This window comes from Solanum tuberosum, unplaced genomic scaffold, assembly GCF_000226075.1.
Source record: "Solanum tuberosum cultivar DM 1-3 516 R44 unplaced genomic scaffold, SolTub_3.0 scf00051, whole genome shotgun sequence".
Lineage (NCBI taxonomy): Eukaryota > Viridiplantae > Streptophyta > Magnoliopsida > Solanales > Solanaceae > Solanum > Solanum tuberosum.
Genome location: NW_006238978.1, coordinates 16,511 through 31,751, shown reverse-complemented (window position 1 = coordinate 31,751; position 15,241 = coordinate 16,511). Strand labels below are relative to the sequence as shown.

General features: G+C 28.6%; 2 protein-coding genes across 2 annotated transcripts; one reads left to right on the top strand and one right to left on the bottom strand.

Moving 5' to 3' along the window:
* Window positions 1-2,418: 2,418 nt before the first annotated feature.
* On the top strand, window positions 2,419-3,048 carry LOC102602124 (uncharacterized). Its single transcript, XM_006344064.2, has one exon. It carries the CDS (start codon window positions 2,528-2,530, stop codon window positions 2,891-2,893), a length of 366 nt encoding a protein of 121 aa, XP_006344126.1. The 5' UTR covers window positions 2,419-2,527; the 3' UTR covers window positions 2,894-3,048.
* A 2,494-nt stretch (window positions 3,049-5,542) lies between these two features.
* On the bottom strand, window positions 5,543-10,556 carry LOC102601790 (protein NRT1/ PTR FAMILY 3.1). Its single transcript, XM_006344063.2, has 4 exons — window positions 10,374-10,556; window positions 9,669-9,886; window positions 8,048-8,607; window positions 5,543-6,557 (listed from the first exon to the last, which is right to left on the bottom strand). The coding sequence occupies exons 1-4, from the start codon at window positions 10,450-10,452 to the stop codon at window positions 5,672-5,674; spliced, it is 1,743 nt and encodes a 580-aa protein (XP_006344125.1). The 5' UTR covers window positions 10,453-10,556; the 3' UTR covers window positions 5,543-5,671.
* Window positions 10,557-15,241: the final 4,685 nt, after the last annotated feature.

Genomic DNA, 15,241 nt, shown 5'->3' with positions numbered 1-15,241 from the left:
AAAAATTATATCAAAGTAAATATTTTTATGTATAAAATAAAATTTTAAAATTATATATATAATGTCGGGTTGGTTTTTTTAAGTTAAAACCAAACCAACCCAAATATAGTCGGGTTTTTTTTTTCCAATACCAAACCAAGTCAAACCAATCACTAGTCGGGTTTTTCTCAATTTGACTCGATCTGCGGTTTGATTCGATTTTTGGTTCGATTTTGTACACCCTTACCTATCATATTCAGATAAAGAGGTTGTTTCATGTAACCCATTCACTCAATTAATATTATGCAAGTGGTAATTTAATAATAACCGGAATAAACTATATAACCTTAAAAGAAGAACCAAGTCAAGAAAGTAACGTTTTAAAAACAAATATGGAGAATAAATTAAGAAGAACCTCAAAGAAAGACCAACGATAGTATTATATTGTAGAGTCTTTTAAACAATTATGGAACTAACAAAGTCTACTTATTTTAATATTAACTAAATAGACTTTCAATATTATACTCACAATGACTTTTATTATATGATCCGTCAAAAAGAGAAATGTTTATTATTAAAAATTTCTTCGTTTTAGAGCTTGAACTCAAAATCTTTTATTATAGAAATAGACGGATTTTATTCCTCCCACTACACTATGAATACAAAATTAAGCATATATAATTGGTGAAATAATCTAAGGTAATAAGAAATGTAAAAAGTAATATTTGGCACACAAAACAGCAAACAAAAACGGACCCTTTAATATTAGCTGATTTATGCAAATGTCTTTTTAGGCATTTTATCCTTATTTTTAAAAAGATTTGCAGATATAACTCATAAGAAAATTATGTACCCTATCTATCGGACCATATTAAACTCGATTTAATGCTTGCTCATATATTCCTTAGGTTCTTAATTACTTGTCCACTTTTAAATTGACACACCTATTAAGAAAACAATAATTAACATAGTGAGTTTACCACTTTAACCCTGTTAATTATGAAGTGGATGAATTAAAAATTTAAAAATTTTCAAAAAAGTTCTACATATTTCAAAGTAATTAATTGAGGGTATAATAGACAAAAAAGAATTGTCCTTTCTTGATTTGTCAAAATAGACAAGTAATTAGGGACAACTAAAAAAGAAAATTTAGACAAGTAATTAGGGAGAAAGAAAATATTTTTTAACCTTTTAGACCTAATATTTTTTTCATGAATTGATACCTTACCAACTAATTATTTGGCATATTACCAATTCAAGACTAAACTAATATGGAAACAATATTAAAAGATCTTAAAGTCCACACCAGTTTATGGGTAACCTAGTCAAAATAATATTTTAACCACCTTGTGAATTATGATTCACCGCAACTTGTGTTTATCTCATGGGCACATTTTTTAAGTTTATGAATATTAAATTAAAAAAAAGAGAGCAAGTTATTGAAAAAATATGTGTTAAAGTTACTGAGTCGTGAAACTTACTATCAAAATGCTCCAATCTTGCGATAAATTCAAGGTTTAAGTTTATATATTTCGATCATAAATTATTATTACGGATCAAAGTTTTTAATTTCTGTCAAATCATAAGCTATAATAATAAATTCGCCATGTGTACATCAGTACATGTGGCACACACAAAATGCATTACATGAAATTTTGACACGCCATTTTATTTTATTGTTTAGAAAAAGTATAAACATATACGCCACCAACGATGACGAGAAAGACTGATGTCATCTCTAATATTTTATTTTTTTCATAAATTAATAGCTTGTCAGAAATTATTAATGAGATTGATTATGATTTTATATTTATTTCCGAAAATTATTGTTTATTATGTTATCTTTAGACCAAATCAATAATTCAGATTTGAAGAATATTAACATACAGATCATATTACCAAATACTAGATCCTTTTTATCTTTTAAAAGAAACAAATTCATATTGTTTTATCAAATAAGCTTAGAAACAAATTCAATATTTAAAATTTATTTATTTTTTAAAACAATTTCAAGATAATATACAATAGTTAATAGCTACCTTCACAATCAAATATCTCTAAACATTTAGTAATAAATAAGTAGGATTCGAGCAATGATCTATCGAGCTTCCTAGATCTAATTTGTGGGATTACCCAAAGATCGAAGCTTGTTGTAGTTTAAAGTACCAGCTAATTTCAAGATTATTTCATCCCACCATCTTTCAAATGACTATTATCTTATATAGAAAGTGATATAAAATAATCTGTCGATATATCTTTACTTATCTCATCTCGTCTACCAAACGACCTCCTAAAATTTAAATGTCCCTATTTCACGTGAACCCACATTTGTTTGACATTTGGCATGAGATATTTTTGCTTACGACACCTGACTACATCATCAATACGTTTTACACTGTTTACGACTTTCCACGAAATTCACTATAAAATTACACATATTACCACACGCCAGAATTCAATTCTTCCAAATTCCTATTCACAAATTACAAATATTAACAACTCAATTTTTCTACCCTTCACCGGAAAATTCAAAATTCAGCTAAAAATTATGGAGGTACATAAACGGAAATATATACACGACGGAGAGATCGAACCAAAAAAGCAAATTAAAACGGAGAAAAACGATGGAACGGCGGCATCGGTGACGACGGCGGTGGAGGACGAAGAAGTGGAGGAGTTCTACGCTATACTGCGGAGAATACGTGTGGCGGTTAAGTATTTCGAGAAGGGAAACGCCGAGGGCGGTGGCGCCGGGAGAAATCTGACGGCGGCGAAACCGTGGAGTCCGAATTTCCGGCAGGAGGATTTTAAACGGGCTGTTGACGGCGTTAAAGAGAGAGAAAGCGTGGAAGATAATGCGGGTTTGGATCTTAACGCTGACCCGGTTACTGATCCGAATTCAGAAGCCAATTAATTTAATTTTTTTTTTGGCTTAACTATTAGGGGATTTCCAGATAACTTATAAAATTATAATAATTTGATAATATGTTCTTTTTTTTCATTTTTATTGGATCGAATTATTTTTATTTATCTTTTATGGTTAATTATTAGGAGTATTTTGAGTCTTAATATGTTTTTTCTCCCATTTTAATTGGCTCGGATGGGTTGTAATTACTAATTATGACTAATGATGTATCGTATCAAATTATTAATTACACATATATTAAGCTAATTTATTTTCTCTCTATTTCAATTTATATGACACATTTTGCATTTCGAAATTCAAACAAGTCTATTTTTTACCGTAATTTTTCATATATCTTTTAAATATCTTGAATCGTCAATTATTGTGACTACGTAATTTACAAATATATAAATTTTATTTTAAAAAATTTAAAAATTCTATGAGCAATTTTTTTATATCAAATTTAAACTATTTGACTCTCGAAAAATGAAACGTGTGACATAAATTGAGACAGAGGGAGTAATCTATTTTCAAATCATTTTTCTTAAACAAACCTATCAGAAGCATCATCTCTCCAAATTATACTTGTAAAACTATACTAAAAATGTTATCAGAAACATCATCTCTCCAAATTATACTTGTAAAACTACACTAAAAATGTTATCGTTGTTATTATTGTTACATCTATGAATAATTACTATATTACTAGTCCAAAACATGATATAATAGTCATTTAGAAGGGGTTTAACCCTATTTAAGCTCCATGTATTGTGGTTGAAAAAATTATTATAACAGACTCAAATTACTTATAAGTTAAGTTTCTATGGTAAGTATTATCTTCTAACTTTGTAAAAGAAAATGATAACTGACTTACAATTACATGTTAAGCTTGATAACAAATAATATTTCTTTTACACTACGATATATATCATTCAAAATCATTTTGAATTTGGACCCTTGATACTTCAACTTTAATTTCTGGCTAGTCAAAAGTTCAAATGTTTAAAAGATGAAAGTAACGAAAATGAAGATACTTAAATGGATGTGTGGATATATTGTGAGAGCTATGATTAAAAGCGAAGATATATGAGGTACAATGAAAGTGACCTCTTTGTTGTATAAGATGCGTGAAGTAAGGCTGAGATGATTCGAACATAGATGCTGCATAATGAGGAAGTGCGAGTGGTTGCAATGTTAGGTCTATGAATGGTAGAGGTAGACCGAGAAAGACTGAAGAGATATTAGACAGGACATGACACATGTTAGCTCATCGAAGATATGATCCTAGATAAGAGGGCGCAAAGGTAGAAAATTAGGATAGAACATGAGTAGATAACCAAACAATTTCTCTTTTTACATGGGAGAACAGGTTTCTAGTTTAGAACACCTTATTTTCTTTAGTATTTTCATCATAGACTTTTGTTTTTTTCTCTCATATTTTTCTCAAACCTATTTTGAAAACACTAACAAAGCAGATGATTTATCGAAAACAACCTTTTTACCTTATACAAAATAGAAATAAAATTTGCTTATACCTCAATTTTTCCATACCTCATTCGTAAAATTATATTAGATATATTATTATTCTTCTGGTTGATAGTTCATGTTTTTTCTAAAGTGAAGTTGTTGTATGTTCCCCAATTGGATGATTAAATTGGTTCCACTCTATATGGTTGAAATGCAATTCCTCCTAAAATACGTTACACAATGAGCTTAAAGTCAAAATTTGGTGGTTGTCGAATTCATTACTAATAAAAGTCCACAAATCAATGAATTCAAAGTTAGACTTCATATTTATGTAAATTTGTGGTTAAAAAAATAAATTACTACACCGACCACATTTATTCGTACAATTATAATAAAAATATTTTTTATTAATTCATAATTTATTTTTATTATTAACTCTAGTCATTAATGTATTTAAAAAAATATTATTATTATATTAAAAGAGCAATATAATAGAATTGTCGTTCTATTTATTATTACATTTTAAGAGGCGTACAAGTTAATACCAGATAGGTAAAAATAGATGGTGAGAGTAAAAGTGTCAATAATGTCATCAATACCCCTATTGACTAGTAGTTACAGGTAGGAAATTTAAGAACATGAGAGTTGATATAGTGTATGTACCTAAGTGGAAAGGAATGAAATATTTCAAACAAAAAATAAATGATAAAAATAAGATCTTGAAAAAAAACAAAAAAGAGTATAAATATTAAATAAGAAATAGATTTTTGAAAACGATATTTTAAAATCGTTGTTTTCACATAAATATATTTTAAATATAATATTCAGTTTTGATAGAAATGACGGAGCTAACATTAAGTTGGTTAAGGCCCAAAATCTTCAAAATGGGCCTAGTCTTTCAAAATGGGCTAACCCAAATTCTTTTTCTCATGGGCTAGACCCAATTTGTAAACGGGTTGGCCGAAATGTACATATACCCGATTTTGGATCATCATTTATAAGTCATATTGATATATAGTGCATAAAATTTTAAAAATTTGTCGACTTTAAAATAACATCAGACATACAGTATCTAAAATTAGCGGACATATGACATGACTGGAGTTCAGCCATAACAGTCAATTTTGCTTGAAGTTCATGCACATACGAGTGATAAATTCATGCACATATAACTTAAGTTCGTAAGAGAAGTAGTCAAAGTCTTACTATTCCATCTATTAATAATTATTACATTCAACTATTCATAACCATTATTTTCTTTCCTCATAAACTAAAAACTATTACATAATAATACTATAAACTAAAGTTACAAAATACAAACTAAACATTGTTTACAAGTTCAATCCCATCTTTTTTAGTCTCCAAATCCTCTGTTTTGTCCATCTGAATAGGCTTAAAAGTATATAATCTTGCACAAAACAAATAGTAAATCAAATTAACCACTTGTAGAATTGTAATTAACCAGTAAAAATACTCTAATTTCCCCTTATTCAAGTTATCATCAGGCAGCCAATTGGTTCTTCTCGGTCCTGAAGTAAATTTATGAACTAACGTTACCAGAAATGTACTCAAATAATTCCCAGCTGAAATCGATGTCCAAAATAACGCGGTGGCTGTACTTTTCATACTCTCTGGAGCTTGATCATAGAAAAATTCAAGATGTCCAATTGACATAAATGCCTCAGCTATACCATGTAGACAATATTGTGGCACAAGCCAAAATACTGAAATTGGAACTATTGATTTTGGTTTATCGACTAGTCCATAAGTTGATGCAACATTTTTTCGTTTAACTTCAATAAATCCAGCTACTAAAGTGGCTAGGACAGATATGAAGAATCCAATTCCCATTCTGCTTAGGAAAGAGATTCCTCTTTCGAGTCCAGTGAACTTACGTGCAATAGGGACAAATACGCGGTCATAGAAGGCAACGGTGCATAACATTGTTGTTAATGTGAAGACAGTCATCGAGGCAGCTGGAATTTCGAAGGAATTTATCAAGTGTCTGTCCATTGTTTTGGCTTGTTGGACTGAGAATGTGTGTTGTTGTGCGTATGCTGTGATCAGGATGATCCCTGATGCCCATATTGGACCCATTCTTATGATCGATTTTAGCTCTTCTACGCGATGGACCGTGTTTAGCCTCCATAGATTGGGAGATTTCGGGTTATCCTCCTCTGTTACTATTGCTGCTCTGTCCAAGAATCTGAAAAAAAAAACGTTAAACTTTTAAATGAGATGATCACATAATACAGTACTCGTTAATCGTGAGGATGATGGTTGTTTGAAGATTTTTTTAAAGACATTAGCATGTTGCCTTTAATGATCAGGTCTACATCATAATGAAACATGTTAAGTCTAACATTAGGAGTTAAGGCCTATGTTGCTTGGATTTTCTAAAAACATTATCGCAGTCGTGTCGGACCCTCGAAAAATATACTATTTTTTGGAGGATCGAACACGTATTTGTCGAAATTTTTAAAGAGTCCAAGCAGTCATCCAAATTTGACTAAGATCTTTTACATTTGCTTACAAATTAACTCCAATTTGATACTCCCTCCGTCCCATTTTATGTGAGGTAGTTTGACTCGGTACGAAATTTAAGAAAAAATAGACATTTTATAATTAAATTGTTACTTAATATAAAAATGTGTCATTCTTTTTGGGACCGACTAAAAAGAAAAGTAAGTCACATAAATTGGGACAGAGGGAGTAGTACACTTCCAAAAGACACAACTTTTGGCAGTATTAATCAACTTGTTTTTTGATTTTTAATGGCTTCAGTACTGATTCTTGCAACATTATTGAAGCCATGAAAATAATAAAAAATAAATTAAATGGGAAATGTGAATAAAATTCAATGAATCTTGATTTTGATGGGGTGTACAAAGACATGAAAATAAAGACAAATAACAGGACAGACAACATTTATTCACATAATGTTTTTGGCCACACAATTAATAGACATACATGTACAAATTGATTGATGATTGATTAAATTTAATAGCAAGACATTTGACTTATCATAAAAGAGAGAAAAAAGTTATCTCCTTAAAAAGAAATTAAATTTAATCAACGTTAGCATACAGAATATTCTAATATATTGAGCTCTTCATTTTTTACTGGTATCTTATGTGTAATTATATCAATTATTCACACAAGATTCCTCTCCATTATTGAAGGTGCAACACTAACATGTGATGGATTTGCTAAACAAACAAAAAGAATTAACTTATACACACCGACAATGTAAAAGTTATTTATACTATACGTGTAATTTAACATGTTATAGTAAATTATCTGTTTCATTTTACAGGTAATTACTTTCACTTATTATAAGAAATTACATATTGTTATATTTTAGGTGTACACTATCGATGTATATAAGTTAACTTTAAAGAAAATGTCATATACACTAACAAAATACTATTTTTACCAATTTTTATCACCATAATCTTTAGTGACCATATGAAGAGTTACCTATTGTTGTAAGCTATGGTTCTTGTACTCTTCAAAAAGGCTGACACACTCATGTCAATCCTCCAAAATATATTCAGAGGATCCAACACGCATGTTACAATATTTTAAAAGAGTCTGAGCAACATATATTGCATGCTAATTGTAACTGACAGTCTAAAAAACATACACAGTCAGTCAGTGCACAAAACTTAAACTCGGAAGAAGAAAATGACTTACTTCATTTGCTTAGTGTGAACAAGCTTGCCAGCAGTAGAAATATCAGCATCAAGTTCTTGATTTTGATAAAGCAAATTAGTATCATTTACCATATCCAATTTTCTCTTCTTGTAGGCAGCAACACAAACTTGCACTAGCCTAGTGAAAGGGCTACCAGCAGGATCCAAATTTCTATACAAAGGGTATCCAAATATAAAAACAACAATTGATATAAGCATAGCAATTGTTGGGACACCAAATCCAATACCCCATCCAATATTATCTTGAATATAAACAATTACTGTGACAGCCACAAGCATTGAAAATCCCATAGAAAAATAGTACCAATTAAAGAATTTCCATGTTTGTGTTTTTTGATTTGGATCATTTTCATCAAATTGGTCTGCCCCAAATGCAACAACACATGGCCTAATTCCACCTGACCCAAAGGCTGTTAAGAGTAATGACACATATAAGATGGCTAATTGACTTGAATTTGCTTCTTTGCAATATTCATCATCTTTGCATGATGGTGGCCTTAGTTGTGGAAGTATTGCTGATAATGTTAAAATGATCATGCCCTGAAATTAAAATCAAAAGGGGGTTCGAGATTTTAGTCCTTTTGAGTTACTGAGTTCTAAAGTTAACAATTTGTATATGTTAAATAACTATTTTAAGACATATACAAATTTTGAACCAACACTACTAGTAAGTTTAATTTTACCGAATTAACATACTACACTCTAGCTCCACCCCTGAATTTTGAACTAGGAAAGTTCATTGTACATGTTATATGATAATATGAAAGAGTTTAACTTTTGTATACTGATGATAGTACTGTAAAATAATTTGTTATACTATCAAATCACTCAGATGATAATTATATGTAGCTTTCCATTTAAAGTATCTAGTGGAAATCAAAAAATAAAGTTGATTACCTGCTATGATATACGTTAAAATAAATTTATTTATATTTAGCTCGAGTTTGAAAAGACAAGAAGAGAAGTGAACTGATCACAGTAATAATATATTTACTGTAAATTCAATATGAAACCAAACTACCAAGGTTTTTGCCTATCCAAATTAAGTCATTCACCATATATATCTTATCCATTACAAGCTTATCAAAGAAGATAAATAAGCCATTTAATAAGTGTTTCAAGAAAGTAGTCAAAAATATTACAACCCCTCACACTAATAATTTGAGTGTTACTTGATACAACTAAATTATGCATACTATGAAACATCAAACTATATGTCATATTTACTTTAGCATCTAACCTCAAAAAATTAAAAGAAGTCAACTTGCTCACATAATTAATAATATAAGCAAAAATTACTAAAAATATTTTAATCTGTTATAGCAGGTAAATATTTTGCACTATCAAACTCAGAAGCAAGGTCAGAATTTGGAGTTTATGAATTCTGAATTTACCACCAAACTCATAGACGTCATAGTTACTGGGTTCACAGTTAAATATTTATATGTATTTAAAGTGAATTTCATAATACAACTACATAGTCTAAACAGAAGTTAGTAAATTCGTTCGAACTCGTAATTGATACTCTCCTTTTGATCCGTCTTTACTGTCAGTGCATAGAAGTTAAACTCTGGAAAAGAAAATGAGAGAGAGAGACTTACAATTTGGTAGATGATAGAAGCAACAGTTATAGTCCAAAATCTTCCAGCAAAAGTATCAGCAATAAAAGCTCCAATCAATGGTGTCAAACTTGCAGTGCCACCAAAATTTGTAAGTGTGTTTGCTGCTTTTGTTAATGGAAGATGGAGCTCATTTGTCAAGTAAATGACCATATTTGTACCAAATCCCACCACTGCCAATTTCTCACATATCTCATTTGCTACACACAAGAAAAGAACATTAAGTTCAATTTCACTTAGTATTCAAGAAGCTATATACACAAAGAAGAGTGTTGGAGCAATGATAAAGTTATCTCTGTTATATTTATATATTACAAGTCTGTTTCCATGGGGTACGGTGTAGCCCTTCACTGGACTCATAATGCTTTGTACATCGGATTGCCTTTTATTATTCAAGAAACTATACAAAATGCGTGTAATTTCAAGATTCACAAAAAAATTGAGTGAAAAGTTGAAAAAAAAAAGAACCACATGTTTGAGTCGTGAAAAAAGTCAGTAATACTTGCATTAGGATTATATTGTTTACATCAAACCTCTTGAGGTGTGACCCTTTCCTGACTTTTTAGTACTCTGCTAACACAAAATACTTTGTACACCAGATTGCCTAAGAAACTATAGCTATACAAATTGTTTGTAATTTCAAGATTCAAAAAAAAAAGGAAAAAGAAAAGAGAAGAGTGAACTAACCAAATATGAAGGGCATAGTGATCATTCCACCCTTCATCCTTCTAGAGGAGTTAACTTTCTTCTTATTCATCACTTCCATATTTGTATGTAATTGTGTGTTCTAAATGATTCCTAAAGCTCCACTATTTATAGGATATGCCAGAGCTTAAATTTTGTATATAACATGTCTCATTTTTTTAAGTTCCAAAATATACCATTATGACCTAATAAACTATACATCATGAATATCTAGAAATTAAATATATTTAAAATACTCTTGATGACTTGTGATTGTTTTTTTTTTTGTTTTAAAATCATTCTTACATGTGTTTGGCTGAATATAAAATTTTAAGAAAGAAAAAAAGACCTTCACATATAAAAAAGTGAATCGTATTATAATAAGTGATTGTTTCATGAATAGTAACCGACAACGTCTTAACCTCGATCAAAAACAGTCAAATCTTCCTATTTGTCATATCAAAACAACTTTTAAACCTGTGATCTTAAACGTGATATATCATGTTATAAATGTATGTCATTAAAAATAAAATGAGTAATTTAATAGTAAATAATTTTCAGATTAAGATGGGAGGAAAGAGACGTTCAACCACTTGATAGTAAAAAAAAAAGGGGGGGGGGGGGTAAAATTTTATAACTAATTCAAAAAGAGAAGTTTCATATGAAACATAATAGATGGGACAATAATTTCCTACTGTTTAGACATCCAGCAAAAAAAAAAAAAAAAAAAAAAAAAAAGGGGGGGGGGGGGGGTAAAATTTTATAACTAATTCAAAAAGAGAAGTTTCATATGAAACATAATAGATGGGACAATAATTTCCTACTGTTTAGACATCCAGCTTAAAATTAGACAAAGTGGGCATGCAAGATTAAATATTGGTTTATTATTAAAACATTGTGACATGATTATTTTTTTTAGGGAGTATTATGCAAATTACTTTATTACTATTACTTACTATATATAAGAGTCTACAAGTGTCTTCGTCAACATGCCTGCTTGTATGACAAAGGGCATTTTTGGAACTTTCTACTTTTTCCTTAAGCCTTTGTATCCTTTTGCTTTAAAGGTGTACTTTTTCCTTATTAAACCAAAAAAACAATCAATATTTTACATAATGACTTATGTGTCCTATCAAAAGATTATTCTTTCTCTTGAATTGTGTGGGCCCAACTCATGGGCTCACTTTACTATGTCGGCTCATTCAGTTTCCATTTAAACATTTGTATAAGTAGTAGAGTGTAATAGTAATATTTTTCATAACTATTTAGTAATTTTCTGTGTTAAATTTATTTCTCTTATTCTTTTTGTTGGTTATAGATTTAAAAATTATATAAATAAAATTATAAATCACAATAATTAACAACATAAATATTTAAAAGTTATATTAAAAAATTGATTGATTCTTCACATTCTATTGGTACCACATAAAATGGGTTAGATGATAAACATATATTTTTTGAAATTGACGTAAAAAGTACTATAAATCACAATAATTAACAATTTAAATTTTTTTAAAAATACATATAAAAAAAATCACTTGACTCTAAAAAGTCTATCAATGCCACATAACTTGGGACATGGAAACTTGGAAAGTAACACATATTATTTGAAAATTACGTTAAAAAGGTACAATAAATTACAATAATTAACCGAAGTTTAACTTTTGAAATCCTATATATGCCACATAAATTGAAATAAAGAGAATAATATATATTATTGTTAAAATTATGTAAAAAAATACTATAAATTACACTAATTAACAACTTAAAATATTTTTAAAGTCATACATACATTATTTGAAAATTACGTTAAAAAGGTATTACAAATTACAACAATTAACAGTTTAATATATTTAAAAGACATAAAAAAAGGTTAACTTTTGAAATCCTATATATGCCACAATTGAAACATAGAGAATAATATATATTATTGTTAAAATGATGTAAAAAAGTACTATAAATTGCAATAATTAACAACTTAAAATATTTTTAAAGTCATAAATTTTTTGATAACTTCTTAAGTTTCATGAATCACATAAATTGAGACAAAAAAATTAATAACTTATATTGGGCCCCGTGCTAGCACGTGGTCTTGTATCTAGTATATGTACAAGTTAATTAGTCTTATTCTTTCGCATTTCCTAGTTTGTATTATTGGGGGAGGTGATTAGGAGGGCAGTTGTTAACTGGCAGCTTCTATTATTTGTAAAAAAAAAAAAAAAAAAAAAAAAACTTATTTTATATATTTTTCATATTTCCAATTTTAGGTTTAAAGAATTTAACTTATAGACTATGGTATTGACATGATTAATGTGTACAACATTAATGTATTTTGATTTATTATGGTAGGTCATTTGCTTTTTTCATATTACCAAACTACACATAGAAATTTAGAGAGTTATTATATGCATAGATCTTGATATGATCCCAGAGGTGCACCCACCCTTCTAGGGTGTGCACGCGCACCTGTTAACTTTGAAAAAAATGATGTATATATATGTATATCTATCTTGAGAAACTGACAGAAATTATGATATAATTAACAGTGCACCCATAAAAAGTATAGGAGTGTCATTGTACTACTGATACAATCTAGAGGATCCACCCGTGAGACATGGGTTTGAATCCAGCCAGAGTGTTTATTTTCACTGTTTTTAATTTAAGTTTATTTTAGAGCTCATATTTGAGCTAAAATAATATTTGGTGCACCCAAAGTATTCAAATCCTAGCTAGGTTCACCTCTGTATTTATATTTATCAAAAAGTGTTTTAATTTATCATTTAAGTTCGTGAATTCATTTTTAGTCAGGCTCATGTACCATATATCGAGTGAAAATGAAGAAAATATGTATATATTATGTGTGTGTGGAAATAATATATGGTTCTTAGCTAGGAGAGAAGGATCATAGAGGATTCTAATGTGACAAACAAGGTCAAGACAGATGTATACTCTATCTGATTGTAACATTTTATCCTATTTCCATAGCCTTTATTCCAGAAAGTTCAGCTATTTCATTACATAATTTGTTATATATAGCTAATAGCATCAGCAATTTTGTACAACTACTTTTTTTCTGTTTTTAACTTAGTGTTCGATATTTATATTTAAGTCGTGCATTGCAGAGTTCAATTTTGAGAACGACATTCTCAAAAGTATTTTTTTTCATTCCCCATTTAAAACTCCTAAACTTCAAACCATCTCACCACATTCCATATTCCTCGGTACAAGGAAGATAAAAACAAAATATGTGGTCTGAACTTTCTCAAGTTTTTTTATATGCAGGGAGAATTCATATAATTAATCTCAACTTACTTGTAATTAAAGAATTTTATTTTTATTTACTAAATACGTAAAAGTAGTTGTTTCTTTTAACATACTGATCAACTATCAATTAGTAGTATTAATTATAAAAAATTATCTGATTAAATTAACATTTGTCTCTCCTCAAGCATGAAAAATTATTTTAGGAAGTTGAATACTTCTTTTATTAGATCCTAACAAAATTTTCGAATTCATCACTATATATAAATATATATATTTTTACCCTAGAAATATGAAATTCACTCAATTTTATTTTTAGTTTTGTGGATAGTGAAAACAATATCTTTTCTCGTGATCAATATTTGTTTGGTACGGGAACATGTTATTTTGTACACTATTGGAGAGGCCAATCATGATATATTATGAAAGAATTTAAGTTTTTTTTTATTGTTAATCACCAAAGGTTATAATGAAGTGGTGCATTTTTAAACTCTTAATTAGAGATTTTAGGTTCAAATCTTGAGAATGATATTGCTTTTGATAGAGAGTGTCTGAGTAATTGAATTAGTCGAGTCCAAAAAGAATTCAATACTGAATGAAAAATTAAAAAAATACATAATTAAGATAAAAAACAGAATATACATTGCATTCAAATTTCATAACAAATAAAGACGACCGGATATGAATTTGAAATTTTAGAACAATAATCTCGTATAACAATAACAATAATCATGTTATATAAACAAATTATTATATTTCTCAATCATATGAGAATTGAGTTAAAATTAGTGAATACGATCAAACTCGTACGTTAGGAAAAAAAAGGACTACATACTATTAACGCATGCAAAGAAATAGTAATTTAATTTTAGGAAGATGACAAAGACAACATGATTTGAACCTTCACTTTTTGAGCACTAAAAACTCTCAATTATAAAAATAATAATAAATAATTCAAAACCAACTAAAAATAGTACCATCATTATAATATGCAAATTATTTAAAATAGTTTCTTGATAATAATTGAAATCTAGATAAGGATTCGAAGTGTTCAAACATGTGAATTTCCGCTAAGGATAATGAATGGCATTATTCATATTTCAGCTTAGGGAACATGAAATTTGAGATAGGATGTGTTCATCCGAATTAGTATTTTTAATGCGAAATATATATTTATATATTTATACAAATACGTATTAAATGATAGTACTGATTTAAATGATTTAAGTTAATAAATTAATTTTTTATCCATTATTTAGACTAAAATCGACTAATAAATGAATTATAATTCAATCCATTCAATTTTTATTTCATTACTTATTTTCATAATATACTTAAGTATGTAACGAAACATAGTTATATTTTTCATTATTATAAATTTATAATTATAAAATATCAAATAAAAAATATAAACAAGATTTTTAATGAGTCAAAATACTCTCGCAAACTTGAGTTGGTTGGGCGGATCTTAATTAATTTTGGCCGTCTTACGTGAAAAAACCTTCAATATTTCAACAATATTAAATTTAAAGTTATGATTATCATAGCATAACAAGTTCAATATTAAAAATTTCAGAGATTAAATTTAAATTCTAATTTTTTTATTTTTT